This window comes from Rhinolophus sinicus, linkage group LG06 (genome assembly GCF_036562045.2).
Source record: "Rhinolophus sinicus isolate RSC01 linkage group LG06, ASM3656204v1, whole genome shotgun sequence".
Taxonomy (NCBI): Eukaryota; Metazoa; Chordata; class Mammalia; order Chiroptera; family Rhinolophidae; genus Rhinolophus; species Rhinolophus sinicus.
In genome coordinates this window covers 75,248,991-75,276,880 of record NC_133756.1, presented here as the reverse complement: position 1 = coordinate 75,276,880, position 27,890 = coordinate 75,248,991, and the positions used below count along the sequence as shown (strand labels likewise).

Genomic DNA, 27,890 nt, shown 5'->3' with positions numbered 1-27,890 from the left:
ATTGTAAAACTCCAGGTGAATGAATCAAAATGAGGTCATGTGAAAATTCTATTGTCGGCAAGACTACTGGAAATGTGGGAAGGGAGAGAGTCTATGAACCTACCTGCCTTCTCCCAGAGTCCTTCCCAGCAGCCTCAGGGCTGAAATAATTAGTCTGCACATATCCTATCTTGAACTGTATTGGCCTCTACTTGTTTTCCCATCTGGGAAAGTAAGGGTGGAAAGGGTGTTGTCATGCTGACTTGTGGGTTTTATCTCACAGCTGAATAATTGTCCATATTCACAATTTATATTTGAAAAAAGCATGTGTTAGAAATGCTAATGATATTCTCATACAAAGTTCAAAGTAAATCAAGAGGAACTCTGCTGTAAATCATACACAGTAATTACAGGAAAACAATAGGACTTTGCAGGGAAGTGGCACCTTTTTAAATAAAGGCAAACCCTTTATTATGCTATAATCTTAGTAACATCAAGTGGTGTGAGTGCCCGCTGACCACTACCCAGGGACAGGATCAGAAAGGACCAAAACAAAAGCAGCTAAGCACAAGTTGACACCACGTTTCAGGAAAGCATGAGCTAACCACAGACCATCAGGGCTGTGTCTGCACTGCCCTGATCCCTGGGCCTGCTGCCCGCACACAGCAGGTGCATGATACACAGGCGTTCCGTATACCAAAGATTCAACTTCCGGGGCTCTCTCTATGAAGCCTTTCTTTGGACTAGTGACATCAATTTTTCAAGCCAGTAAAAAAAATAAGGTCCTTTCTACTTCAGTTTTTATTTTGAAATAGATTTTTCAAATTGAGGCCTCTTAGAAGAGTTGATAGCATTTGATTTTAGGTGAAGTATGGGTGTAAGTTATCTACGGATTTTTCTCCTTTTCCAATCACTGCTGTGTTTCCTGTCCTCCAAAAAGTTCCCTGCACCCCCCCCCCCCATTCCTCTGGCTACTGCCTGGACAGGACCCAGGGAGGAGTTCTTACCTGATTCTCAGTTGCCTCAGGGGCAGGGTGGAGCACCCCATCCTGAAACTTATATGCTTAGCACATGCATCACCCTTTTCCAGAGGCCAGGGCAGAACAAAGCTGATATTGGTTAATTCACCAGGAGCCTGGTGAATAATAAACAGGCAGCCCTCCCTGGGTCCTAAGAATACATCCTGTGGGGCATCTCCCATTACGTACCTTATCACCGTGGGGGTGATCTCTGCACAGAAGAACACACTGAGGCTTCCCACCGCATGGGAGGCAAACATGCCCACGATGGAAAATGTGATGGAGAATTTGTCCTTGACACTGTCACTCATACCTGAAGGAGAATCAGAAGGGGATGGTGAGGGGTGGGCAGAAGGGAAGGGGAAAGGAAGCTAGTAAGGGCCAGGGTGGAGAGAGCAGGGGGGACGGGAGGCCGGAGGCCTGGGAGCATGCGAATGGTATGCCCTCACCCCTCCCTCCAGTTTCAGGTGCAGACCAGGCTGCTCAGCTCCATCTGGAGATGGAGGAAAACCTCCAGGCATAGAAGGTCAGACCCTTTTGGCAGAAGACTTTGCCCGGGTTCCTGCGAGTCCCTTGTGGGTCTTGAAAGCTGGAGCACACACTGACTTTGCCAGAATTCCTTAGGCCATAAGCTAGCCTGGCAGGAAGGAAGGCTGGTGGTCTCCTGTTCCAGCCTTCGATGTTGGCTCCAGAGAAAGGTCTCTGCTTTTCAGAGAGCCCTGGCTATTCGGGCCTCAGGTTTGCCCAGCCCAATGCACAGGACAGGGTATTTTAAGCTTGATTTAAGGGAACAAAAACTCAAATAACCCAAATAGGAGAATTTGTGGGCCTGGAGGGAAAGGGGCTCAACCAACCCAAGCATCTTGCAAATGGCACCAGAGTCTGACCTCACGCCAAGGTGGTGTGTAGCGCAGGGCAACGGCATGCTGTTGGGGTCATACATTTAGAGCACAGTTCAGGTTCCTGCAAGGCTGCAGCAGGACCTCAGGGCTCTCACTGTGGAAGGCCTTGGTGGCATAGGCTGGGGTCAGGCCAGGCACACGTGACAGTAGCACTGAGGTACATGGAAGCAGCTCTGCCATCCCCATGGTGGAGAGCAGCAGGCTTGCATGATTCACAAGGGGACAGCAGCTTCCCCTGGCAGCATGGTCAGCTGGGCCTCCAACACTTCGCAGGCTTTCTGATCTCGCCCAGGCACTGTCCATAAGACAAAGTGCATCATTGTGTGGGCAGCAGCCAAGGGCCTGTGCGGACTGCTGGTTCTGGTGCCAGGGGAAGAGGCGAGGGCATGCGTGCAAGCTGGGTGCGAACGGGAATGAGCCGCTCTCTAGAGGCAAGACGGGGTAGAGAACACAAATGTATGCTTATAGTGTCCAACCTACGGCCAACTTCATCTGCAACTCTTGGAGGATAATGGGGAGGAGAAGAAAGAGAGGGAGGGAAATCACAGGTCCGTGAGTGTTTATGAAAATGCCCATTTTGATGCAATACAAAGATGACACGCATGCATGAGCATTTGGGGCTCACCTGAGCCTGGTTGCTGGCTGTATTTTCCAATCACTGGGCCAAGGAGATGGTGGCACCCACACGGATGAGGATGAAGAAAGTGGGAAAAGAGGGAGAAAGAAAGCACGTTAGGTATAAAGTGACTACTGCATGTTTCCATGCGACTTGTTTCTCAGTGCATTCCCTTCCAGGTCTGGGGCCAGAGTGCCAGAGAGAGGGAGAAAATCTTTGGGGACAGTCCCAGGGCACTGGAATTAGCACTTGACTAAACAAAGCTCTTTGTGTTCTGAAGGGCAGCTAAAGCCCTACTGGCTTCAGATCATGGTGAGAAAACTGAGCTCTTCAGAAAAAGTCTAGCACACCTCCCTGACCTCAAGCCAAAGGGTTAATTTCATTGTGTATAAAATTATTCACGGCTGGTCTGTGCTCAAGGGAGCATGAGTGCTGTGAGTGCTGTGGGGACAGATTTGCCAGGCGACATTTCTTGTGCTCCCAGCTCTGATCCTCACAGCTACTTGTCCTTTGCATAAAGTTCCTGTGGCATTCCTGCTTGGTGACAAAGAACACTGTACACTCCCAGGGGCTGCTGCTCCCCTGCATGTCCACTTGAACTGCGTGAGCTCACAGAGGCCTCACCTGGGGGACGGGGGGTCGGGTGTGTGTGTGAGGGGACGGAGGTGCGGGGGTTGGGGGTGGGGACGGGGGGAGGGGAGGGTGAAACGATGGTTGGGAGACAGACACCGCTTATTAGTTTCCTTGTCAGTCACAGCTGAAACAAAGACCAGTCTCCCAGCAAGATGTAGAATGCATGAGAACCTGCCCAAGTCAGAAAGATGGGTCCTGAGGTTGAAACCGGCTATTCTATAATCCAGTTTGTACAATAAGGCTGAGAAAGTTGTGAGTCTTTTCTTTCTCTTCCTTCTGTTTTGGATACTGACTCTTGCACCTCAGACACAACTAGGAAACCTGAAATACTAGAAGTCTTTTTGTTTTCTCAGTAGCTCTTACGTATGGTGTCACTGGACGGTCAGTGAGCCCAATCCCCACAAGTCGAGTTCGCTCTCCTTGTGAAGGAGAGAACAATTAATGAGCGGCATCTGTGTCCCCGCAGTGTCCCAACTTACCCTGGGAGGACTGTGCCTGGGTAAGAGGAGGGCTCAGCTGCCCTGCTCATTCATGTGTCCCTGTGGGCAGGTCAGAGAGATGCCCGCTGCTTTTTCCATGCACAGAGGTGGGTGTTTGTTCACGAGGTACTGTCCTGAGTTTGCCTATTATAGCTGGAGGGGCTACATGAATTGCTTAGCTTTTCTTTAAATTATTTTAAACATTTAATGTGAAATTCTTTAGTCCAAAGACAAGCTGATGAACTTGGGAACATCTACTGAAAAGCAGTGTCCCAATGCAAGAAAGTCAAAATGTATTTATTTCCCCCTTATTTTCCCAGGAAAAATAAGAGTTCTTTGTCGTGTGATGTATCATAAAGAGGCAGACTGGCCATTAGTGAGGCCACGTCCCCCAGGATCCCGAGGGCCTCATGTGCCCTGAGTCATGGTGCAGCCAGGAAGGCTCTGAGTTGGAGCCTGAGGATTAGGATGGGGAAGGGGGAAGAAAGGCAGTCATTGTACACATTCCAATTAAATCTGTTCTTCCCAAACTGTTGATTTTGGAATAACAGGTCACTGAAAACTATTGTCAAGTCTCCCCAGCCCTTTCAAACACCCTTTGTTTCATGCCAGACCCCCCCCACCACCACCCCCACACCCAGCCTTGCCCCACTCACGGTTGAGGAGCCCGAGTTGCAGGAGCGAGGCCAGGGCAGTGAGGATCATGAAGAGCAGCAGCCCTCCCCGGCGCCCCAGAAATCTGACCACCACGCACATGGCCAGGCAGGATGCCAGGGCAATGCTGGCCATGGTATAATAGTCAGCATAGAAGTTCTCCAGCAGCGGCACCTTAACCTCATGGCCCATCATGCTCCTGGCGAAGCAATGGTGGATCCCGTACCCTGTCAGCCTGCGGGAGACACACCAAGAGGGCCGTGTGGGGTGTGCAGAGACGCAAGGGACCACACCATCCCCAGGAGGTCACTGTGTCCAATAACCAGAAAATATACAAGCGACTCCACATGTAATTGAAAGCATGCATAAATGAATGTACAACAGAGTGAAATGCAGAGAGGACTTCAGAGACGTAACAGGAGCGTGCCCGCTCATGGAGGTATATGTTCACTCTCCCTGCCGTGGCTTTGGTAGAAAGATATGAGCATAAAAACAGTGAGACCTTCTGTTCAAACAGCACCTTTCATGGGGACCCCACATGTAAGACAAAGTGCTCCCCGCATGTCAACTCATTTAATCCCACATGGATACCGTCAGAGCTACTGTCAGACCCACTTCACAGGTGGACAAACAGGCTCAGGGCGGGTAAGCAGTTTGCACAAGGTTACTCAGCTGCCAAGTGACAACTTTTAAAACACACTGTCCACGTGCGTCTCTGCCTCTTTCTTCGGCGCTCAAGAGTTGTGGAAACCTGGGTGTCCATCCAGAGTTACCTATTCAACCCTTTCCTGCTGCTGCTTGACAAAGTCACCCTGAAGAAGCCAGGAGGAAGTCAGGAGACTTTTGTTTCCATTCTTAATTTCCCACTGTTTCCCTCCACTTCTGGGTCAAACCTCTTTACTGCCCCCACAGGATCACAGAGACCTGCTTGGTGTCCCAATTGCTATAGACAGATGTACACTCTGGGAAACAGGCATAAATATGCATGCCCAGGGAGGCCGCAGCAGCGACGAGGCACACCATGGGGGCTGTCGCCAGGGCTCTGAGGGCTCTTTCGGACATGGCTGTGTGTGAAACGCCCACCGTGCTGTGAGAACCCATTCATTACATCGGTGCTCAGCATCCATCCTAGAGCTAAAACTTCCTTTCTTTCCCAACGACTCTTGCATGCTTTTATCAAACCTTGAGAATGCATCAAGGTCAACTGCAACAGACTCCCATCCACCGCAGTAGGAAGCTGCCCTTTGCCAAACGAATACATTTCCACTTGGGAAATAGCCAAGGACCCAGCTCCCATGTATGTATCATCCTCTTATAATCCAGCAATTGCTTTGGTTAGCCTCCTAGGATCCTGGATGACTGTCTCTTCTTCCAGGCCTACTGATGTCTCAGGGAAATTGTCCATTTTTTTGTTATGCTAGACCACAAAAGGTAATTTTAAGATAACAAAGCTGGAGAGATGGATTCCTCCCTCCCCCACAATAAGAATCATTAAAATGGAAACGTCATCTTGTCTGTCACAATTTGTGTTTTTTCAAAATAAAACTTGGAGAAGTCACTCCATTCTCAATGGCCCTATTGGTCTAGCCAGTATCTGCTCAAGACTGGACAGCAGTATGGTGGCTGTGCCCAGAGCCAACTCTGGGCCGGGAGGGTAAGGCCTAAAGTCTCGGCCCTGACCAACGAGCCATGGCTGGTCATTCCCTTGCTTGGGCCTTGGTCTCCTCAGCTGTAGGACAAGGAAGGGCATAAATTAGGTCTGAGCTATCCCACCATTTTGTCTGTAGAACCTTTTGTATCCTTCCCCAGATTTGATCTGGAACCCCAATATCAAGAACTGATTAAATGGAGCTCAGTTGATAAAATAACTGTGAGGAATGGTGGGTCCAGACTTAATCCTGTACCTCTCCCTTTATCTGACAACAGTCTTGAGACCTTTCATGAATGAGTACAAATCCCTCTCCCCCCATGGCCTCTAACCCCAAATGAGTTAACCCTCCCCACTTGCCTATATGAGCTCTAGCCCTGAATGAGAGTTAATCCCTCAGATGACCTCTAACCCTGAATGAGGGCCCACCTTGTGTGGTCAGGAAAGGACAGGGTTACTGAGCTATGAGTCAACAGGAAATACCTTCTAGGTACACAATGAGCCTGGAATGAGCTGTCAGGACACTGTGTGAGTGACTGGGGGATACAGGGTCCAAAACTGGCAGTAGGGCTAGATGTGGACAACGTGTCTCTTAGAGCACATCTGGGTTTCACTCTGGGGGGTTCAGGCTGGCCCACCACAACCTGCAGTTGCCTTGGAGTCTGGGCCTCTGACCAGGACTGGGCTGTAGGCGCCGGCTCCAAGTGGGAGCAAGGCCACTGAGCAGCCTGGCTGAGGAGACAGCCAGGGCCCCACTGGTCTCGAATCCCCGCTCCTGTGCCAGTGCCTGAAAATTCCAACTTAGAGTCCCCTACCCATTGTGCCTCTGAAGGAGGTGCATTCACTGGAAGGCACACGGTGACACAGGATTTCCATGGATGTGAACCTGCTCTCTGACAGTCCTAAGGACACATGTCTGTGTGGACTAGGTCAGGGCTCCCGGCCTGTGCAGCACACAGTGTAAGATGCCTGCCTACTGGGCTGGGGGTGGCTGGCTAGGGTACTAACTATCCTGAGGTGGGGGTGGGGTGCATATCCTCCAGCACTTGTAACCTTCAGACCACTGGTTAGGAAGCTCTGACAGGCTTATCAGACATAGCCAAGGCTCCTTAGCAAAGAGCGGAGCCCTGGGCAGGCCAGAGGACTGTGCACGGTCATAATTAAAAGTCCAGCTGGGGAGGAGGGGGGCCCTGCTGGCTTCTCCTCTAGTGGCTTTCTTTTCCGGCCCCTCCCTGACCATGGCCTCGACTTGGGTATGTCCCTCTGATGACTCACGAGTTCACACACAGGACCACGATGTTCTTCCATAGGTTCCTGGTTCCCACCACTTTCACGATACAGACCTTCTTGGGTCTCCGGGAAAGCTCCTTCTCCAGCTCTGCAGGGAAAGAGAAGCTGTGACCTCTTGGCAAGTCCTGGACAGACAGCCTCATCGACAAATCCGGGCATCATGAGAGGGGGAGGTGTTCCACCCCCCTCCCCTTAAGCCAGGGGTTGAAGAGTAGAAAGTGCATTCACAAATTCTCTAACTTTGCAGTTCCAATTTCCCCATGGGATCTGAAAGGAGCCATGGCACGCTGTCAGTGTGCAGTACCTCCCCATTGCAAAGCCTTTCTTGGGAACCAGGCAGGACACACAAATAAACCATCAGCATAGGCTCATTCCACTCTGGCCAAATGATGATGTTCTAGATTACTGAGCACTAATTAGGTTCTGGGCACATCAGAACAGTGGTTTGTTTCCTTATAGAGTCTGATCTGTCTCAATCTCCCACTGCTCAGAGGCTGGGAGAAGCACACGCTGATATGCTCCTTAACTTTGTGGGCAGAACATATGATGGCTGTAGCTGCTTCTTCTGAAGCTGCCTGTTGAGTGCATGTATCTTCAAAAGAGAAATACATAAATGAAGGAACATGTGTGCTTATAAGTGTATACACACATATATGCACATATCCACATATGTGTCTTAGTTAACGGTGGTCAAAGTCTTTGGGAGCTGGAGAAGACAGATGACGTTTTGGCTCAAAGTGATGTGACCAACTACAAAATTATGAGACAGAGTTTTTTGTGAGGCTCAGACTTGCTCCAAAAGGCATTCTGAACAGACTCTGACGGTGTCAATGAGTTTGCTGAGGTCCTGGTGCTGACTTAGCAATTTAACAGGGAAGGTCAGAACAGACAATGCCCAGACCTTCAGGATCTCCCCATGGATCTGTGAGGAGAAAAACCAGACATTCAGGCTCCCAGGCCCACCCCGCTCTTTTAACCAGGCATGTCCTTGGGGAATAATTCCTTTGTCAGGAGCTAAAAAAGAAAAAGGAGACTTAACCAATTGGATGGGTAGCCAGTACACTGTTAAAGCCATGAAAACAAGGAAAGACTGAGGAACTGTCACAGACCAGAGGGGGTTGGGGAGATGGGACAAATGTCATCCTGGATGGATCCTGGAGCAGGAAGAGTTTAATGGAAAGGATGGTGGCATCCAGATAAAGGGTTGAGCTTGGTTAACAGTAGTGTATCAATGACAGTTTCTCAGTTGTGACAACTACCATGGTAATATCAGATGTTAACAAGGGAGGAGACTGAGTCGGGGGAATTCAGAAATTCTGTACTATCTTTGCAACTTTTCTGTAAACCTAAATTTATTCCAAAAAAAGTTTCATAATAATAATAAAAAAGAAACAGCAGTGGGGGTGAAAAGGCCCCAGTCTACTTAGAAAGCCTTCAGTGCTGGCAGGAAATATGATCACCTCAGGAGCAACCCAGGAGTGGCAGCTCCCTCAGGAGACGGTGTCTCTGAAGTATGCCCGCTCCAACCATAACCCCTGTACCCCCCAAACGCCCCCGCCCCCAGCCACCTGCCCCATCTTACTTCTTTCCTCTTCTGTCTCCTTCCTGCCATCTAATGGTAGGAGGGTCACAAACCTTATCACTTGCAGTTTGAAGAAAAAGATGTTCCTTAACTATAAGGGTTTAGGAGGGTTTTTTTTATAAATTTTATTTTTTTGGGGGGAATCAGTATCAACAGTTGGAGCATAGAAAGGAAAAGGAAAACTCTTTCCTGCATCTGAGGGATACTATGCCACCTGAGTTTCTAGAACTTTCTCCCTTACCATATTTAGGTGCAAAGATTGAGGTCTGTACAAAAGCCAGACGGCTGGCATTTTGTCGCTATCTGTCCACAAATCTCTGGTGAGTTTTTCCTAATCTTTATGTTCCCCTTTGTAAAAATAGGCTAATTTATTTACAGACATACTTTTCCTATGGTTAAAAATTTTAAAAACTTTTAAAGAGCACAGAAATATTACGGTTAATAGACAATGTTGGATCCAATGTCTAGGTAGCTTCAGTTTTGTAAAACTTATCAGGAATCAAGCTACACTTGCTCACCATGGAAATCTTACAAGAAGAAAATTTAAATGTCCATTAGCATGTTTATATAAGTTTAAAGGTTGTTTTTTTTGCAAACTTAACTTGTAATACATTATTGTATATTAAATAGATGGTGATGAAGCTACAACAACTGTAATTATGACCTGAGGATTTTTTGTTTTTTTATAGCATTAAACTCTATAGCTCCAAGTCTAAAGAATTGACTGTAGTCTACAGAGGTAACTGCATTATTCTAAATGGAATTAAATTAACCTATCTAGGGCTATTGATATTTTCTCTGTTACACACATTACTAGCCTATCAACAACAACATAAAACTTGCTCAGCACTAGGTCTGCTCTTCTGGGACAAAAATCCACCAGCTGTGAGTTATAGGAAACACTAGATGACTTCTGAGACCCCCCTCCCCATGGTAACTTAATAGGTGAGTGATGGAAAGAGGCCTTTCCATCTCTCTTGTTATTAGACGGAAATCAGAAATCTCAGGGACTTTCTAAAGTCCTTGCACACAGAAATAATAGGAGTAAAAAAGGGCATTGAGTGCTGACCACACTCTGAACATCAAGGAAACAACTGTGAAAATCTTTCCTCTTCTTGCTCCTCTGGCCAAACTCTTTAACCCACTTGATTTAGAACCATCAGAAAAATTTCAAAACGAAAAACAAGTGGAGCCTGTTTAGTTTCGACAAGCCAGGCACCTCTTACTTCACCCTCAGCCCTTCTCTGCCCCTGCGCCCTTGCATTTCAGTTGATCCCTGTGACATACAACCAGCGGGCACTGGCCTGGCTAGGTGGGATCTTCTTTCCTGAACTTGGGTGCAGCAAGGGGTCTGAGACCCCAGCAGAGTCCCAGCTTTTAACCTTTTTGTTGGAGTTCCTTGGGAAAGTTACTCTGTGCCTCAGTTTCTCATCTGTTAAGTGGGACAATCCCCCCAGCTCAAAGAACTGTTATGAAGACCAAATATAAGAAGCGCTGTGTGGCTTTCAGGGCTCCAGCTGACCCAGACTGTCCCAGCTTCACAACACTGATTGCAGAAAGGGGAGGAGTCCCTACAGACACACTGGAAGTGTCATGACCTCTCTGTGGCTTAGAGATCCAGGGGAGAGGCCAAACTATGCTGCAAGAGAACAGCAGAGGGAGAATATGGTGGTAGACCACTCAAGGCCAGCCTGAGAGATGCAGGGACACACACACAATGAGGGACACTGCATGCATTTAGCTTGGGGTGTGAAAGTAACTGGCTTTGCCTTTATACTTGTGCACACTACTAATACATTCCAAGTGAAATGGGGAAATCATCAGTTAAAGATATGAAAACAAAAACAGACCAAAACAGAAGGTACGGGGAAGAAAGTGGGGGCAAAAAGGAAAATAAAGAGGAAGAGAAAGAGGAGGAAGCAGCAGTAGGAGGAGGAGGAGCAGGATCAAGAGGAGGAGAAACAGAAGGAGGAGCAGGAGGAAGAGGAGCAGGAGGAGGATGATCTGGAGGAGCAGGAGGTGGAGGATCTGGAGGAGCAGGAGGAGGAAGATCTGGAGGAGCAGGAGGTGGAGGAGGAAGATCTGGAGGAGCAGGAGGTGGAGGAGGAGAATCTGGAGGAGCAGGAGGAGGAGAATCTGGAGGAGCAGGAGGTGGAGGAGGAAGATCTGGAGGAGCAGAAGGAGGAGGAGGAGAATCTGGAGGAGCAGGAGTAGGAGCAGGAGGAGGAGGATCTGGAGGAGCAGGAGTAGGAGGAGCAGGAGGAGGAGAATCTGGAGGAGCAGGAGGAGAATCTGGAGGAGCAGGAGGAGGAGGATCTGGAGGAGCAGGAGTAGGAGAAGCAGGAGGAGGAGAATCTGGAGGAGCAGGAGGAGGAGGATCTGGAGGAGCAGGAGGTGGAGGATCTGGAGGAGCAGGAGTAGGAGAAGCAGGAGGAGGAGAATCTGGAGGAGCAGGAGGAGGAGGATCTGGAGGAGCAGGAGGTGGAGGATCTGGAGGAGCAGGAGGTAGAGGAGGAAGATCTGGAGGAGCAGGAGGTGGAGGAGGAGAATCTGGAGGAGCAGGAGGAGGAGGATCTGGAGGAGCAGGAGTAGGAGAAGCAGGAGGAGGAGAATCTGGAGGAGCAGGAGGTGGAGGAGGAAGATCTGGAGGAGCAGAAGGAGGAGGAGGCAAATCTGGAGGAGCAGGAGTAGGAGAAGCAGGAGGAGGAGAATCTGGAGGAGCAGGAGGAGGAGGAGGCAAATCTGGAGGAGCAGGAGTAGGAGCAGGAGGAGGAGGATCTGGAGGAGCAGGAGTAGGAGCAGGAGGAGGAAGATCTGGAGGAGCAGGAGGAGGAGGAGGAAGATCTGGAGGAGCAGGAGGAGGAGGAGCAGGAGGAGGAGAATCTGGAGGAGCAGGAGGAGGAGGAGGAGAATCTGGAGGAGCAGGAGGAGGAGGAGGAGAATCTGGAGGAGCAGGAAGAGGAGGAGCAGGAGGAGGAGGACCTGGTGGAGCAGGAGGTGGAGACAATCTCCGGGAGGAGGAGTAAGAGCAGGTGGAGTAAGAGCAGAAGAAGAGCAGGAGGAGCAGAAGGAGGAGGAGGGGCTGCATCCGCCCCTACAAGATTCATCACAAAATGCAGGTATTAAAAGCTTCAAAGAAGTGGCTTGAGGCCATGTTCACTTTAGAAGGACCTGCTGTCTCTTCCATGTGGCCCTCACCACTCACATATGGATTTAGAAATGGTGGCACTTGGCCAATTGAATGAGTTAGCACTAGAAGCAAGCAGCAGTTGAGAGCGTGTACAGGGATCTTATCATAAAGTTACCTCAGACAGCCCACTCTCCAACATCTATCCAAATTTCCCACAAGTCACCCTGCACCTCTGACCTCTGTAAGTCCCTTAGTAAAGGCAGCTGGAGAAGCCTCCTACCGGGAAGGAGTGGCTTGCCACAGTGGTTAGTTCCAGGGCACTGGAGTCGGCCTGCTGGGGTCGACCTTAGTTTTATTACTTGCTGGTGATGTGACTTTGGACAAGTTACCTAATGCCGGGGACTGTGAGGTAGTCTGATATCTGGAACCTCTTCTCACCTCAGGTTCCGAACAGATCGACAAGACAGAGTGAGGCAAGTGAGGGCAAAATCAACCCTGGATCACTGGGAAGGGCCTGAGGTTGGGATGCTTGCATCGTACAGACTCACTGGCACATCCTGGCAAGGCTGGGCCAGCCTGGATTCTTTGGGGTGCTGCCCAGAGAGGGCCTGATATGTGATGACACAGGACCCACTCCCTGCATGTAGCTTACTACCAAGGGAAAAAAGAAGGGAGCGAGTTCACTTTCCTTCCTCGGGGTTTCACGTGGAGGGAATGGGGCAATAGGGAAGCAGTTCTCCCCAACACTTAGCCTTTCTGGGCCCCAATTCCTCACACGTAGAGCAGGGATGATCTGATTATCAACCTCCTAAGGCTCTGATGAGGATCAAATTCATGAAAAGTGTTTCACCTCATGCCTTTTGGGGTCACTGCCCAGTGACTGCTTGTGTTAATTATTAGGAGGACGGGCTTGAGTGCAGCTCTTATTCCAAGATTCCTTTGTACAGTGAGCTGCCATCTGCATTTGAAACCAGCAGGACTACCCCTGCAGTAAGTCTTCAAATTTTGGGAATTATGATATGAGGAGAGCTGTCAGTGCTTGGACACATCACGTGATGTGAACATTTGTAGGAATGAGATTGTGAGAATGATATTTGGGAGAACATCCACATATCTACAGTAATTCAGCTGCAAACTCCACTGAGAAAATCTGCCATGTTCAAAGATAAACCAAAGATTGCTTTAAAAGAGGAAAGGGGATGGAAAATTTTGGAACGTGAAGTTTTCTTCTAACTTGAATCCAAGGCTAGGATGCACTGACAGGGTAGGAGTGCCCCATACCTCCCAAACCTGAGACACTTTCTATCCAGAGGTGACATAGCCAGCAACTGCAGCTGATTCTCATGAGAAATTGCCCTAGCCCTGACCACAGGAGACCAAGATTCATTTATTCACTAGACATTTATGGACTGCCTCCTAGGAGTCAGGTCTGCTAGTGTCAGGAAACAGTGGAACCCGGCTCTGCAGACATAGAGCAACAGACCCTAAGCTCCACAAACCATTTGTTATAACTGGATGCGGGTAACGGGGCAAAGTGCCTGCACTGTGATGGCGTATCACTGCAGGGCTGGCCTGGGCCTGGGGAATCGGGCTAGCCTGGTCTCCAAGGAGCTGCCAAATGAGAGCAGGACTGGAATGGGAAGGCCCTGCAGAGGGGAGGTGCCTGGTGCATTCTGAAAGCCCAGCACAGGCCAGAGCATCTGTGAGAGGCAGGCAGAGGTAAGCGAGGGTCTCAGAGTGGCTTGAAGGACTTGGGGATCTAGCCCTGGGAGGCCACTAAAGAGTGTTTGAGCAGGTAGTGATGTGAAGGGAAGGGAGGCAGTGAGGATGGAGTCAAGAGAGGTAAGAGGTGGAGTAATAGACTAATGCGTTGGCAGGTGGATCAGCCGACATGATGGGAAGACTCCAAGCAGAAAAACGAATCCAATTCAGATAAAACAGACACCTGCCTTCCCCGCAAGCACTCGGCCGGCTTCTGCCGTGATGCGGCCATCAGTACATATGACAGCTGGGGCTGGGAGTGAGCAGGGTCCAAGGGAAGATGTGAAGCAAGCCCCCAGGAGTGGGTGCTGTGAGTACCCTCCCAAGGGGGGTGAAGTCACATGTGCCAGCTACTTTCCCCCAGCCTCCTGCTGGGGCACCATAGACATAAACACCAGTAAAACACAAGCAAAGAAAGAGGGAAAAAATTTAATACCACTTTCTAAAAATAGGAGGGAAATGAATCAGTGTAATTTGCATTGAGAAAACAAGTTTTTCCTAGACAATATTTTAACCTTAAAGAAGTGGAGTGTGTGATTTAATTAGGGAAATGCCAGAAAAAAAATCACACTGAAAGACTTAAGAGAGTTAATCTCCTCATGAATGGGGACTGGAGAAGTTTGGGGAAGATAGCTGGGCATTCCAAAATCAGGAAACATGGCCCAAAAGGAGAAAAGTTAATTCAGTACTCATTCCTCTACATACAATCCCCTTAGTATCTCTGTCTCATCTCTCAGAAACAGCACTGGGAAGCCAGGCTGGACTTCCTGGTTTCAAGTCCCAGCTCAGCTACTTACTAGATGTGTGACCACCAGCAAGATACTCAACTTCCCTATGTCATAGTTTCCTCAGCTGCGAATGGAGATAATTATAGTACCTCCCTCATAGGACGCAAGTTGTGAAGGAACATGTTAATATGTGTCAAGCACTTAGGATTAAATATTAGATATGTTACTATCTGCAAGTTATTTAGAAAAGTGACTGATGTACAAGCACTATGTAAACGTCCTATTTATCACCACTGTCACTAGATAAAAAGGGACCCCAGAAGCCTGTGCAAAGCACCAGCATTCAATGTTCTTCATGTAAAGCAGACCTGGCTCACGTCCTTCTTTATTCCAACAAGGGCTCTATGCTTCCTGAACTCTTCTGCCTGTATGAAGTGCTCGGCCGACCATGCCTGCCCCACTGGTGGAGGTGGCTTAGTGTTACTGTCCTCATCTACCAGGTTATAGGCATAGGCTAATGCAGGGACGTTGTCCTGGCTGAGCAGCAGCAGCATCTAGGGGAACTTCTAGTAACACTGAGCCCCAGGTCTTCTGAATCAGGAGTCTAATGAACAGCCTGTGTAGGAACCATGGAATAGGCGAGTCCAGAAGCCCTTCCTGGCCAGAGTGCTCTGCCTTCCCAGGTTCAGATTTCCCACGTATTCCTTCCCTGTTGAGAATAGAGACCTGCAGGGTACATTCTCCTACTTTGTTCAGGTGTCTGCTCACCTGTCATCTTGGAGACAGGCTCCCCAACCCTCTGGTGGTGGTCACTCACCACCACCCTCTATCCCTCCACTCTGTGGCATTTTATTACAGCATGCATCCCTGCTAACTATTATACATTTAATTGGTCATTGTCTGCCTTTCCCCAATAGCCTAAAATCTCTACGAGAGCAAGGCTTTGCCTGTTTCCTTCTCTGCTCTAGAACAGTGTCTGCCACATGGTGGGCGTTTAGTAAATACATGTGGGATAGAATGTCAGATCACGGGGGAAATGTGCATGTCTCTCTGGGACAAGGGCCTGCAGATTATCTTCCTGGGAAATTTGTAACAATAGTATCATCGATACCAGGTCTTCAGGTTGGGGTAGTGGGTCAGAGCTTGGAACTGGTCTACCAGGGGCTTTCAAAAGGAATTCTGAGCATCTCGTGTCAGAATCTCTTCTAATGCTTATTAAAACTGCAAGTTTTTAGGTCTTATTCCAGACCACTGGATCAGGATCTCTGGGTGCCAGGGAGGGCCCAGGAGTCTGGATTTTAACAACCTCCTGGGGATATTATGGGTCCCTAGCCTGAAAGCTCCAATCAGGTTGTGATGCAATGTTCCTGATACATACATACTCCATCAAGTACCCATATATGAAAATACTTCACTTTTCCACCTCTTCAGTTGCCCCACAAATAGGTCATGACAAACAATGGCAGCTCTCTGAAGGTCATACTTGGGAAAACAGAGGTAGTGAAGGCCAGTTGCACTCCTGGCCAGAACTCTGCCAGCATTTAAACCTGGCAGGCAGGCAGGCAGAGCTGTGTGCCAAACCTGGGCTTTTTTACCCCTCCCAAATGTTCCCTTAACGGTCAGGTGCATATTAGGCTCATGTCTCACTTCTGGGTTTGGACAGGCTATGTGGGGCCTCACAGTGTGTTAGACTTGATCAGGAAAGATTCATTACCTAGAAGGTGGAGAGAATTTCAATTCACCCACATTTCTAGCCTCGCTGCAGACCAACTGTCACAGGAAATTAAACAGCTAGCAAGGGCAGCTGCTTGGTAAAACAAAACCAATGCCAGCATCAGGGAACTGCTCAGTGGTGACTTGGTCCAGGACAGGTGGCTCCTCTCCCAAGGCTGGAGGGGCCGGCCGCTGGGCTGTACTCACCCGGCATCACACCTTTGATGTCACTTTCAGGGTTCATGCAGTTCTTCTGTGTGAAGTGAAGGATCAGCTTCTTTGCAGACTCAAACTGCTGGGTAGCCATCAGCCACCGGAGGGACTCGGGGAATACCCTTCAAAGATACAAAGGGAATTGGTGAATGTCTTCGGATTCTGAAGGGCATCAAGAAGTGTGGCTTATGTCCTGGCCCTGTGAACTTTGCAGGAGTGGGTGTGCTGTGCAGGGCCAGTGAGTGCTCAGGACTGTCATTAGCCCAATCAGGGGCGATAAGACTGTGGGCACTGGAATGATGCCAATTTTCTTTTAGAAAGTATAAAAATTGTGATATTTAAAATGTGCAGATAGGAACAACATGCTACCAACTAGTGTATCAAGAAACCAGTGTGTGAATACTTTTAGAAATAACCATGGATTTCAAAAGCTTGTGTAAGCAATTCATTGAAGGGCTGCTTTTGTTATATCTTGTCACACAAAAAAATAGGATAATTTTAAGTTAGAAAATGCCCCCAATATTAGCAACCTGACAATTATTTTCAGATCTTGAAGATTTGCAGACTGACTTTCGCGGGACTTTCCTATAGAATCAGTTTCATCTTGCTGTCACCTCTCCCTGAGATGATGCCATAACTCAGTAGTTTTCAGGTTTTAGTAGCAACAGATTCCTTGTTTGTTTGCTTTTAGGATAAAATCTTGTGCAGAGTGCCAATAGAAAAAAAGCTAGTGTTTTATTACCCATGCATTTTGTAAGTTTCCATTTATGACAATATTTATAAGACCGTGACAGAGAACAATATGCCTGTGTGGAGCAGGGGTCGGCTCACATTTTCTGTAAAAGTCGAGAGCCAGTATTTTAGACTTTGTGAGCCATAAGGTCTCTGCTGTAACTCCTCAACTCTGCTTTGTATGCAAGCAGCCAGACAGCACGCACAGGAACTGGTGTGGCTGTGTTCCCTTACAACTTCATTATATAAAACGCGGCGCCCTGACTGGGAGGAGCAAAAACTGGAAATCAAAGTTAAGGATGACAGTCTTAGCCTTTGTCAGCCCAGGGCTTCAGTCATCACTGTATTTTATTTCAGTTATATCGTGTCAAGGAGTCATGACTGACACTGATTAGAAGTTATGGTAACCACCAACACCTGCCCTGCCAGCTCTGCAGAGTCTCTCCTTAAAGTAATCCAGAAGCCGGAACACTTTATCAGTGGTAAATTTTTATTTCAAAGTCACATCACTAATGATATCTACTAACTGCTGTCTCTCTCACCTATTTGAACAAAAATAAGTTTCTACTTGCTTGTGACTGCATTTTGCAGGAACAGCTGGGCAGGTTCCCACTGAATTCAGTGGTACCTTTGGGATGGTCTGATCTGGCTGTTAGTCCATGCTGGAGACCTGGGGGACTTCTCAAGACTTACAAAGCCACCCTCCTACACAGCTGCACCGAAGTGCAGGAGGCTGTGTGCCGGCCCAGAGGAGACGTAGCCCACGCACTAAGATAGGCTTAGAAAGTCTCATGTCTTTTCATCTGGGAGCCCAATTGGAAAGTCACTGAGGCATAGGTTTCAAATTGTAGGCACTGACTTTAAAAAAAGTAATCAAAGTTAATGTTTGTTTTACTGGCCTGTACTTTTGACACATTAATTTTGAGTAACAAAGTTCAAGCGAAGAGAAACAATCAGGATATATCATAACAGACAACAATATTATGTAGATATTAACATCTTGCCATATTTTTATCAGATTTTCTCTTCATAATGAAATAACCTAACAGAAGTGCCAACCTCTATACTGCTCACATACATTATTTGAATCTTTTTGATCTATTTGAGTTTAGTGTCATTTTTTTAATTTCTTGAGATGGACACATAGATCGTTAACTTTAATTCTTCCTTTCTAATATATGCATTTCAGACTTCAGATTCTCATCTAAGTATCCTTTTAGTTACATTTTACAAGTTTTGATAAGTGGTTCTTGCTGTGATTTGATTCCAAATATTTTGTGATTTCTATCAGAATTTTTTCATATCTATTATATATACATTATAAAACATTTCCAAAGATTATAGGTTTTGAGATGGGGGTAGTGGTAGGTTGCAATCTTGTTTCATTAATTTTTAACTTTATTAAATCTTGATCAGAAAACACAGTCTGCATTACTGGCCTCTTTAGGACTCCTTGGGACACAAGGCATGATCAAACTTTGTGTATCTTCCATTTGTTCATGCAGGATTCTGTACACAACTATTAAATCAAACCTATTCTTGGTGTTGTACTTTCTCCACTTTAATCTGTCTGATAAAGCTGTTGAGAAGAGGGTACTCTGCTCCTCTGACTGTAGATTTTAAGTCCTGATTTGGGCAGAGTCCTCTGTGCCCGGGCCATTCTGAGTAGAAGACACCATAGTGAGTGATGGCAGGAACCGAGGTGCTCATCAGGGGCACTTCTATGAGTGTGTGTGGCGGGTCTGGCCACACACACTCATGACAGCCAAGAAGAGCCCCCAGGTTCAAGATAAAACCCCATATGACGTCTGACTACATGACAGGCCACCTTCCATCACACACGCCTATTGGGCATAGCGGCAGAGCACAGCCCAGATGGCTCCACCTGGCTGTGTTCTGTGTGTGGGACCAGGGAGCCACTCGGACCATGGCATGCTGTCCAGTGGGGGGTGGGGGGGGCGTGTGCGGCCACATCACCAACACCATGGCAGAACTGCTGCCTTCTCCACCAAGAAACATTTAGGAGCAGTTCAAATATACCCAGCCACTCTAGGAGAATCTTTTTAAAGCCAGTTAACATGGTAATCTGACAGCCCAAGTTGTTCTGCAGGTGGTCTCTGAAGTATAAAATATGGTACACAACACATGCAAGTTTTGAGTTCTTTAAAAATAATTTAAATCAAATGTTTATGAAACTAACTCCACAGCAGGGAATTGATTTTGAAAATCAAGACCATAAATGAATGTGATGCAGGTAAAGAACGAGGCCCAGAGAAGAGAGGCAGGAGGGGGAGGAGCCCCAGCTGCACCTCAGCCCTGGGCAGGGCGGGGCGGACCCCAGGCATCCAGGGCTGTACGCGCAGGGCCAGAAAATGAGCAAGGGAACATCATCCACAGCAGAACATTAGGTTATGTTCTCAGCAAGCTGTAGTCCTCTTCCTCGATTTCCCCGAAAGCTTTGCCAACGGTGTCAGGGCTGGCGGTGCAGAACCATGATGAGGTGCTCACTATGAACAGTGCTGACCCCTGAATGGGAAGCGACGGCTCCAGGAAAATACAAGGCCATGTGTATCTAATGTCACTTTGTTGTCAAGGAAAATCCCTGCATTATGCATAAAAGGCAGCCATTTTTGTTATTGAAATTCCATCAGTCTAGGCATTAAAACCCAGCGAGAAGAGCAGCTCACGCTCACCTCTCATCAGGACCCACAGAGCCTTGACCTTCAGAGGAGTCTCTTTTTCCCAGGTTTTGAGACCACAGACAGAGAGCAGAGGCCCACAGGGAAGGCATCACGTGCAGCCCGGTGGTGCACGGGCTTGCAGGCTTCAGGGTGCTGCCCTGCTCAGCAGTGGCCTGTTATCCTCTATCACTAATTTCTGTCACTCCCAAATTGTGCTTAAAGACAACAGAGTTTTGATAACCAAAAATTGATAGAAATAAATGCCCTTATGGGAAATGACAACGAGCGAGTTTCTTCCTAGAGAATCTGAGAATTGCAAAGCTTATAGAAAAGATTTCAAGAATGGCACCATTCACAAATACATGGTGTGATCTTAGGATTTCAGAAGTGGGTGTGGGCTCTTTTGGAATTCAAACATTCATCTAGTCACCAAATTATTTGTTTTCTAATATATACTGAGCATTGTCACTACAAATACATCCCAAATAAATACATCCCTGACCTCAAGGAACTTAAGAGTCTTATAGAAGGAGATCTCTGTAAATAAATGGGTAAACAAAGTCCTCTCCTCTCCTCTCCTCTCCTCTCCTCTCTTCCTCTCTCTTCAAGTGATTTGCATAGAATCCTGCACAGTAGGAGACACAATGGCAGGCCAAAGAAGAGAGTGGATGGTTCTAGGAAAGGTGCTATAGGGGTGCCAGGGAGGGCTCTGTAGAGGTGGCATATGCTTGGGCTGTCTTGGGAGGTGAGCAGGTCAAATATAGCGTTCCATGGGGTGTGTGTGGGGACAGGATCCAGAGAGGAGGCAGAGGGCCATGAAACAGCATGTCAGGTTTGGGCAGCTGCAAGCTGCTAGCACCTGATGCTAGATGTGAGATGAGAAGACATGAGGAGAGGAGAGAGAGAGGCAGGACCCAGGGAGTGGAGGGTCCTGCACATTACGGACTATGATGAGCAGCCATCCCACTGGGACAAAACCGAAGGAAAGAAGCAGGGCTCTCCCTGGAGATCTGGGCACGAGATAACGGGCAAACTCCCATGAGCCACACATCCCCGCCTCCAGTGGCAGACGGCACGCAATCACTAGGCACTCTTCTACATGTTTCCCATGTTTGATTCTTTCAAGCTTGTTAAACGGTAGTAATATCATCTCTGTTTCACAGAGAGGAAAACTCAGGCATAGAAAGTTTAAGGACATCATTCAAATCCCAGAGCTGTTAAGTGGCAGAGCTAGATTTGAACTCAGGCAGACTGACTCAGGAGCCCACATTCTTCACCGCAGTGGATAAAGAAAGAAACCCCACATGCCTAGATGGCACTCAGATGACTGAAGCTTGGGAAATACTCTTCGAGTGATGCTTTCTTAGGTGTTGCAGAATGCCACAAACCCAAAGGGCACATGCATGGAATACTAAAGTTTCACAATGTCCCCCACATATTTAAATTTGCTGCGAAGTCATAAACAACTCATTGCACTGATGGCCTATGAGAAACCCCAGGGTTGGCTGTTGTAGTTTGGATTATGTGGAGTGTGGCCACATTATGGGAATTTAATGAAACCTCTCTTGACAAGTACATAATGTAATAACACCATGCAAATTAAAAAGCCAGCCAATGGTCCAGGATCTGGGAGGAACAGAACTGAACCTTCAAGAAATCGATCATTTTTAACAAAAACAAAAGATCATTGTAGGCAGCTGGAGGCCACATTTGCCTGGTGACACTCATGTGTGGATGGTGAGAAAGTGACCTTGAGGATGACTTCTGCAACCATGAAAGGTAACCAGGCATAGGAGCCATAGTGGCTTCTCTGGGAGATAGCTTTGCAGTGGCTGCTAGAAGCAGGCCATGGGGAAAGGAAGTGATCTATGGAGTGAACGGAAAAACAGGAAGTTTCAAAAGCTGGAAGCATTTAATTTTTTCAAGCTCATTATGTAGTAGTACTATTATTATGCCTCTTTTACAGATGGGAAAACTGAGGCAAAGAAAGTCCAAGTACATAGCTATTAAAGTGGCAGAGCTGGATTTGAATGTAGGCAGCCTGACTTGAGAAATTCTCAGGCTGTGATTGCTCTAAGCTGGTTGATCAGTGAGCTTCTGTGGAAAGGATGTGGGCAAAACTAAAAGTCTCTACTGTTCCTGCACAGTCCTAAAGCCCTTGCAGGAAGCAAGGCACACAGTAAGGGCAAACGAGGAGCACTGCTGGGCAGAAGTCTCATCTCACCCTGCTAATGGACCTCTCACCCCACGGCAAAAGACAGGTCTGTCCTGAGGTCTTCTCCGAAATGTTTTCAGGATGGTTAGAAGGTTCACAATCCCTTATTCACAATCCCAGAATCCAAAAGCCTTTTCACTTAATTTACTTGGCAATGAAACCTGAACTGGCTTGAACTCACTGGAGGCAGAACAAGACTGAATGGATGGGAATGTCTTAAGCCTTCAGACATTCCTCCTCATGTAGCACAGATATTGCACTGCAGAAATATTGACTATCTGAGCCAAGTAGCCAGAGACTATGACAAGAGTTCGACACGTATTTCTGATAGACGATGGTGGGGCTGCACATGGACAACACATATGGTGTCTGCCAACTGCCCACGTGGAGCAGGGCTGTGTGGGGGTGCTCTGCCTGGTTCCCCTGATGTCATCCTCCTGGCAACAGTCAGAAGTGGGATCGCCATCAGCACAGAGTTACAGCTCAGGAAACTGGAGTCAAAGTCTGGTTGCGAAATTCATTTTTAATTAGGCAAATCACAGATAAATCCATTCTCTACCTAAAAATTAAAGTACTCCAGAGAATTCACAAGCCCTCCCCCTGCACTGCCCTCCTCTGTACCAGGACTCACTTTTCACCTGCTGGGTGTGGATCCTTCCAATCACTGTGGGCGCTCACACAACCATGTATCTCAGTGCTCCCTCAGCTACATCACATTGCGCCGATTTTCAGTGAAAAATGCCAGTTTCACTCTCAAAAATTTTCTTCTTTCCAGACTGCCACACATTTGCCCACCCACTGGTCCAGAGACTGTCACCCCTATGTGCTGTGTGCAGTAGCTCCTCTCCGGATATAACCTCACTAACTTCCTACTAAGGACACTAATGCAAAGGTGATCCAACCTCAGAACAACCTGAGCAACATGATTTTCCAACAAGTACTTGGAATATAACACCTCCACATGGATGTACAGGTCACTTCTCCTGTGGCTTCAATTATTCTACAAAGAGCCAAGAATCAGAAATTAAGTGAAGAAAGCCTCTGACTGAATAACATGGAGGTTACAGAAGCCACCCACTGAAAATACACACTGTCTTCAGAGAAGGACGCTGAGGTTCTCCCTCACAAACCTGAGTCCTAGTTTAGAAAGCACCAAACCACAAACAGGAATGGGGAAGGCGCTGGGAGCAGAGAGGGGCTTTCTGACTCAGGAAGACAGCAGGACAGCCACCAACATGGGAAAGCACAGGTGTTCCAACCCCCATCAGGCAAGTATAAGACTTCACGCACCACGGACCCTTCGGAAGGGACACGCTACTGTAACATGGACATGCCTGATGCCATAATGAAAACCCTTGAATCAATCACTCACCAAGAAAGGGCAAAGTTACAAAACTAAACTTCAGAGTCAGAGTGGCGGGGGGGCGGGGGATCTCTGATTTGCACTTAGCCCAGCCCTGCAGCACACAGTAGATGCGCTGAGCCCCTACAATGCCCTCCCGGGAGGAACAACAACGGCAGGGGCAGATCTGGAACTTGGTCTTTAGACCCCTAGACCAGTGTAGTTTTCTCCGCATCACACTATGTTTACAGTATTGCTTAAAAAGTAGAAAATTTTTAAAGAAAAATACCCACCAAATAGCTACAATGAAGTGTTGATTGTTAAAGGGTTATAAGGAAAATTTATTTACATGGAACTATTTTACCAGTGGTATCAGGTAAATAATGTTACTATATCAAGACAGAAAAAATTTCCACACTTTCCTAATTGATACCACTAGATGGTTGTCCCTCAAAGCTGAGTGTCAATGTGCAATTCAAACAAGAAGAACTCTATCTGCTCCTCTCTTTAGTACCCCCTATTCACCACATGCCTTTCAGACCACGATACTTATGATTTGATAGCAATATGTTTCTTCTGATACTTTCCCATCTTTGTCTAGACTCCTGCTTTTTCTATTATTTGGCTAAGTCTCAAGCCCGTCTGATTTACAATCATGGATCTGGTTTACATCTTGTCCCTGTAACCTGTAACTCAGTAGAATCAGTAATTAAAACTTAATACTATGATCCTTTCATAATACTGTGAAGTTGATACCTTTTCTTTGACGTTTAAGAATAAAATCAAGTATTCCTTCTACCCAATTGTAGATCTGACACAGACAAGTATACTAGCTAGGCTAATTCATTTAACACCTGCTCTGATAAATGCCAGCTTGGCAATTCTCTACATTAAAAGCATATCTATCCTCTTTAAATTAATGAGAACATTTATTCATAAAAAATATAGACAGGAAATAAGATTAACTGCTAACACTCTGTTAATTTTATCCTCAAGTCGTCTGCTTTCCTGAAGTATTTAGTTTAAGGGTGATACACGTGTAGACAGGTATGCCTTCACGTGATGCAACATTACATCATTCCTGAAATAAATGTTTATTAAGAATGCTCAACCTGCCAGTAGAAAAAAATATGTAGATTAATAAATGCTTTACAGGATAAGAGCTTCTATCAAATATGTTACCCAATGTAGAGTGAAGGACACAGTGCAGATGGTGGAGAAGAATCATGAAAGGCTTTAAGGCTTTATAGAGATGAAGTTTCCCTGAATATGTATGTATAAGTATATGAAAAAAAATCTTAGGCTGCATGAAGGGTGCTTGTGATTTAAAGTAGTGTTTCTAGCTATTGACACTTTGGGGTTCTATCAAGTATCACAGGGATAGGAAATTCTGAAAAGATTCTCCAAATTAAAAAAAAACAAAACTAAATCCAAGTCTAGAATTGAATTAAATACCTGTTGGGAGACTATCTTACGTTTGTGTTTCAAAGCGCTTACAAAAATATAAATATAATCTTAGTTCTAGCAGGCAAACTTTCACTTGGATCTTTTTTAAAACTTTAGTTCTACTTGGTATTATAAAAAAAATAAGGTAAGTAGGTTCAGTTCAGGAGATAGCAAATGGATATGAATTAGCTCTTGAAAAAAAGTCAAGTTCATAATTTCAGTTATGAGTTAACTTAGTAATTTAGGGAGAAGGTATGCGTATCATGAAACCAAATAAAAGTTGGCTCTTATGATGGTTAAACCCCAAAGTTTTCCTAAGGCAAATGAACTCTTCTTGCAAATCTCTTTGTAAAACAAAGAATTCTCTCATAGTTTAATTGGCCATCCCACTGATTTACTTGTCACATAAACTCAGAACTTTGTGTCTCTATTGTTTATCAAAATGATATATACGCAAGCTCCATACTTCTACAATAGAAAAATTACGGAGGGAATCTATCAGGAGTCTTGGGTTTATAGACCAGATTTGTGACCTTGGGGAAGTCACCTAACCCTCGAGGCTTCAGTTTCCCCACATCTGTAGAACGGGTGTTTGGTGAGGGGGGTGGAATGACACCAATGCCTCAGTCAGCTCCAATCAAGATTTACATATTTCAAGGGGCTAATGGTTACTGTTGCCTCCTTCTGGAAGGTGAAAAAGATGCTGATCATGGCAATAAATTGAATATTCTATTGCAGCTCTAAGTTTTGGCCAAGCAGAATGAAGTCAGTACCTAAAATGTCTTTGGAGCTAGCCTTTTAAAGATTGAGCAACTCTGAATGTGTAACAATTGGGATAAATTAAAAATGTCCCTCAGTGAATGTTGTAAACAGATGAATGCTAGGAATTCACCAGAAAATATTCTGTAGCCGGGTGAGTTTTCCCCATTTTCTCCCTTCTGTGCTCTTTCTCCGTCTGCTCCTTTGACTAGTAGTTTATCCACATAAGCAATTATCAGGCCGCAGAAAGAATATAGCATATGGGACATTCAAAATGTAATGCTATAGGGGGAATTAATTTGGCATTTTTGCAAATTACAAAAAAAAAAGAGAGAGATGTTGAGAAACAAATGGAGGAGGTAAGTGGGCAGAAGGAACAAAGGGTTTATGCAGCCTCTTCTAACTGGAATTCTATTGGCACCTCTGTATTAGCAGCCTGTCAAGGGAGTCCAGTCCACCTTGCCCTGGACTCAGCCTTTCCTGACCTGCCGATCCAATCTCATCTCCCACAGCAGGAGATGGAGTCCACCCAGGCCATACTCACTGACTCATCATCCCGGTGGCCCTGCTGGTTCCACCCTGACCGCATACCTGGCTCTGGAAAGTGGCCTCTTGCTATTACCATGCTCAGCTCTTCTCAACTCCTACAGAAAAAGTCACAGCTTATTACCAAATCCCAATGACTGAGTGAGGCCATCTGATCTCCTCTCCAGGACTCCCACTTCTTGTGACACTGGATGTGTGTGCTTTGCCAGAGTCCCTAAGGCCAACTGACAGGGGCTGGCCCCTCAGCCTCTCTGTCCATCCACACGATGGTTGCCCCCAAGGGGGTAACCACTTAGCAGCCATCATTAGATACCTGTCACCAGAGGGCCATCTACCTAATTTCTGCCGCTGCCAACGGCTCAACTCCACCACTCCTACAAAACACATGCATGCACATGCATGGGCTTCTTGAGGTTGCAGGGCTCAGCGGTCCTCCAGCTGGCCTTAAGCAATCCCCAGCTTCCTGGGGGGGGGAGCAGGGGAGGGGGGAAGGGTAGTGACATGGAATGTTGGCGCTCATTCTAGGCATGGGGACAGGGACGACAAAGAGGTAACACTGGCCTTCAGAGCATAGGCTAGGTCCAGTCCCACTTTCACAGGCCCTTCTCCACTTCTACTAGGAAGCAGTCTTGTTGACCACAGGGGTTCCTATTATTTTACATAATCTCTGCATACTCAGAGTTGAAAATGGGCAGCCTCTTGCCTGAGGGTTCCCTAAAATTCCATGCCATCAGCAAATACCATAACACCAATTTAGATAATATTTTGATTTCACTTTTAATTGTTCATTCAATGTTTATGAATAAAATGTTGGCTACCATTTTCATTTATATATTTTGCCTTTGGTCAGTATTGCTCCATCTAGATAATTTTGAGACAAATTGAATTTGACTATAGTTTTTATTTGCTTTAAGTTTTGTAGAAGTCTCCCAAAATTAACTATACAAATAATTATTGCAGATTTATTCAAGATCCCAGAGACTACATGCTTTTTATGATTCACATCTTCCATTTTCCTTTGAGGAAAACAATTTCCTGTGTGACTTAACTGTTGGTAAAATTGAATTCCGATTCCCTCCTGGTGTGCAGGGAATGCCACGCCCCTATTTTACCTGTAATAGAGTTTGAATAATGTAGTATTTTGACCCCCTTTTGAAATAAAACTTTTTTTGATGGAGGAAGATGTGTCCCTCAAATGTGTGTAAGTAATTTAAAAAAGGCTGATAACTGCTGAAATTTACACACACACACACACACACACACATTATATATACACACACACACACACACACACACATATATATATATATATATATATATATATATATACACACACATAATTTTAAAGGGTCTTATAAAATCATTCAACAATGACAAGAGCAAAATTAATTCATCCACTTAAATTTTTACTGAGCCCCTATTAGGGAAGGTAATGATATCCCAACTATTGTAAGAAATGTTTTGTAAATGTTAAACAATATACTAAATAAAAAAGAGGAACTAGAAAATTCTTCCTGGGTGAAAAGCTTAGCTCTGTGAGGCACATACTGGTCTTGGCGACCCAGGGGTCTCCCCCGTCCCCGCCCAACATTTTGGATCCATCTCTGGGGCTCAGCAGCATCATGCCATGTGTGACCTGAGCTGAGAGGCTGGTGGTTTTCTGGCTCTGGAGTTGCCCGCTGGCTTTCGGACCTTGGCCTCACGTACCAGGTCTGGGATGGTGAGCAATCTCTCTGTGCCTTAGTTTCTCTATTCGTACTGATGGCCGTCATAGTATGGCCGTCCTAGTCCTGGCTCCAGAGGGTTCATGGGAGTATTTCAC

At 46.5% G+C, this 27,890-nt stretch overlaps 2 protein-coding genes across 6 annotated transcripts in view; one reads left to right on the top strand and one right to left on the bottom strand.

The window, feature by feature from the left end:
- Positions 1–27,890, bottom strand: part of SLC22A23 (solute carrier family 22 member 23) — a 182,148-nt gene that overhangs the window by 15,592 nt on the left and 138,666 nt on the right. For 2 of the 4 annotated variants that reach the window (XR_012497347.1, XM_019752356.2), the window contains exons 5-10: positions 16,342–16,469; positions 7,206–7,308; positions 4,285–4,517; positions 2,526–2,558; positions 2,377–2,400; positions 1,188–1,311 (exon numbers count right to left, since the gene is read on the bottom strand). Coding sequence is in view for 3 of the 4 variants with exons in the window: in XM_019752356.2 (XP_019607915.2) it covers positions 1,188–1,311; positions 2,377–2,400; positions 2,526–2,558; positions 4,285–4,517; positions 7,206–7,308; positions 16,342–16,469 (645 nt within the window). In the remaining variant the exon portion in view is untranslated. Of the gene's footprint in view, positions 1–1,187; positions 1,312–2,376; positions 2,401–2,525; positions 2,559–4,284; positions 4,518–7,205; positions 7,309–16,341; positions 16,470–27,890 lie in introns of those variants that run through there. The other 2 variants (XM_074335282.1, XM_074335281.1) reach the window with 2 other exon arrangements.
- PSMG4 (proteasome assembly chaperone 4) overlaps positions 1–27,890 on the top strand; it is an 82,107-nt gene that overhangs the window by 24,700 nt on the left and 29,517 nt on the right. Inside the window, exon 3 of one of the 2 annotated variants that reach the window (XM_074335286.1) lies at positions 22,751–24,056. The exons of the other annotated variant lie outside the window; for it this stretch is intronic. Within the exon in view, the coding sequence (XP_074191387.1) occupies positions 22,751–22,851 (101 nt within the window). The 3' untranslated portion in view covers positions 22,852–24,056. Of the gene's footprint in view, positions 1–22,750; positions 24,057–27,890 lie in introns of those variants that run through there. 2 annotated transcript variants of the gene reach the window in all.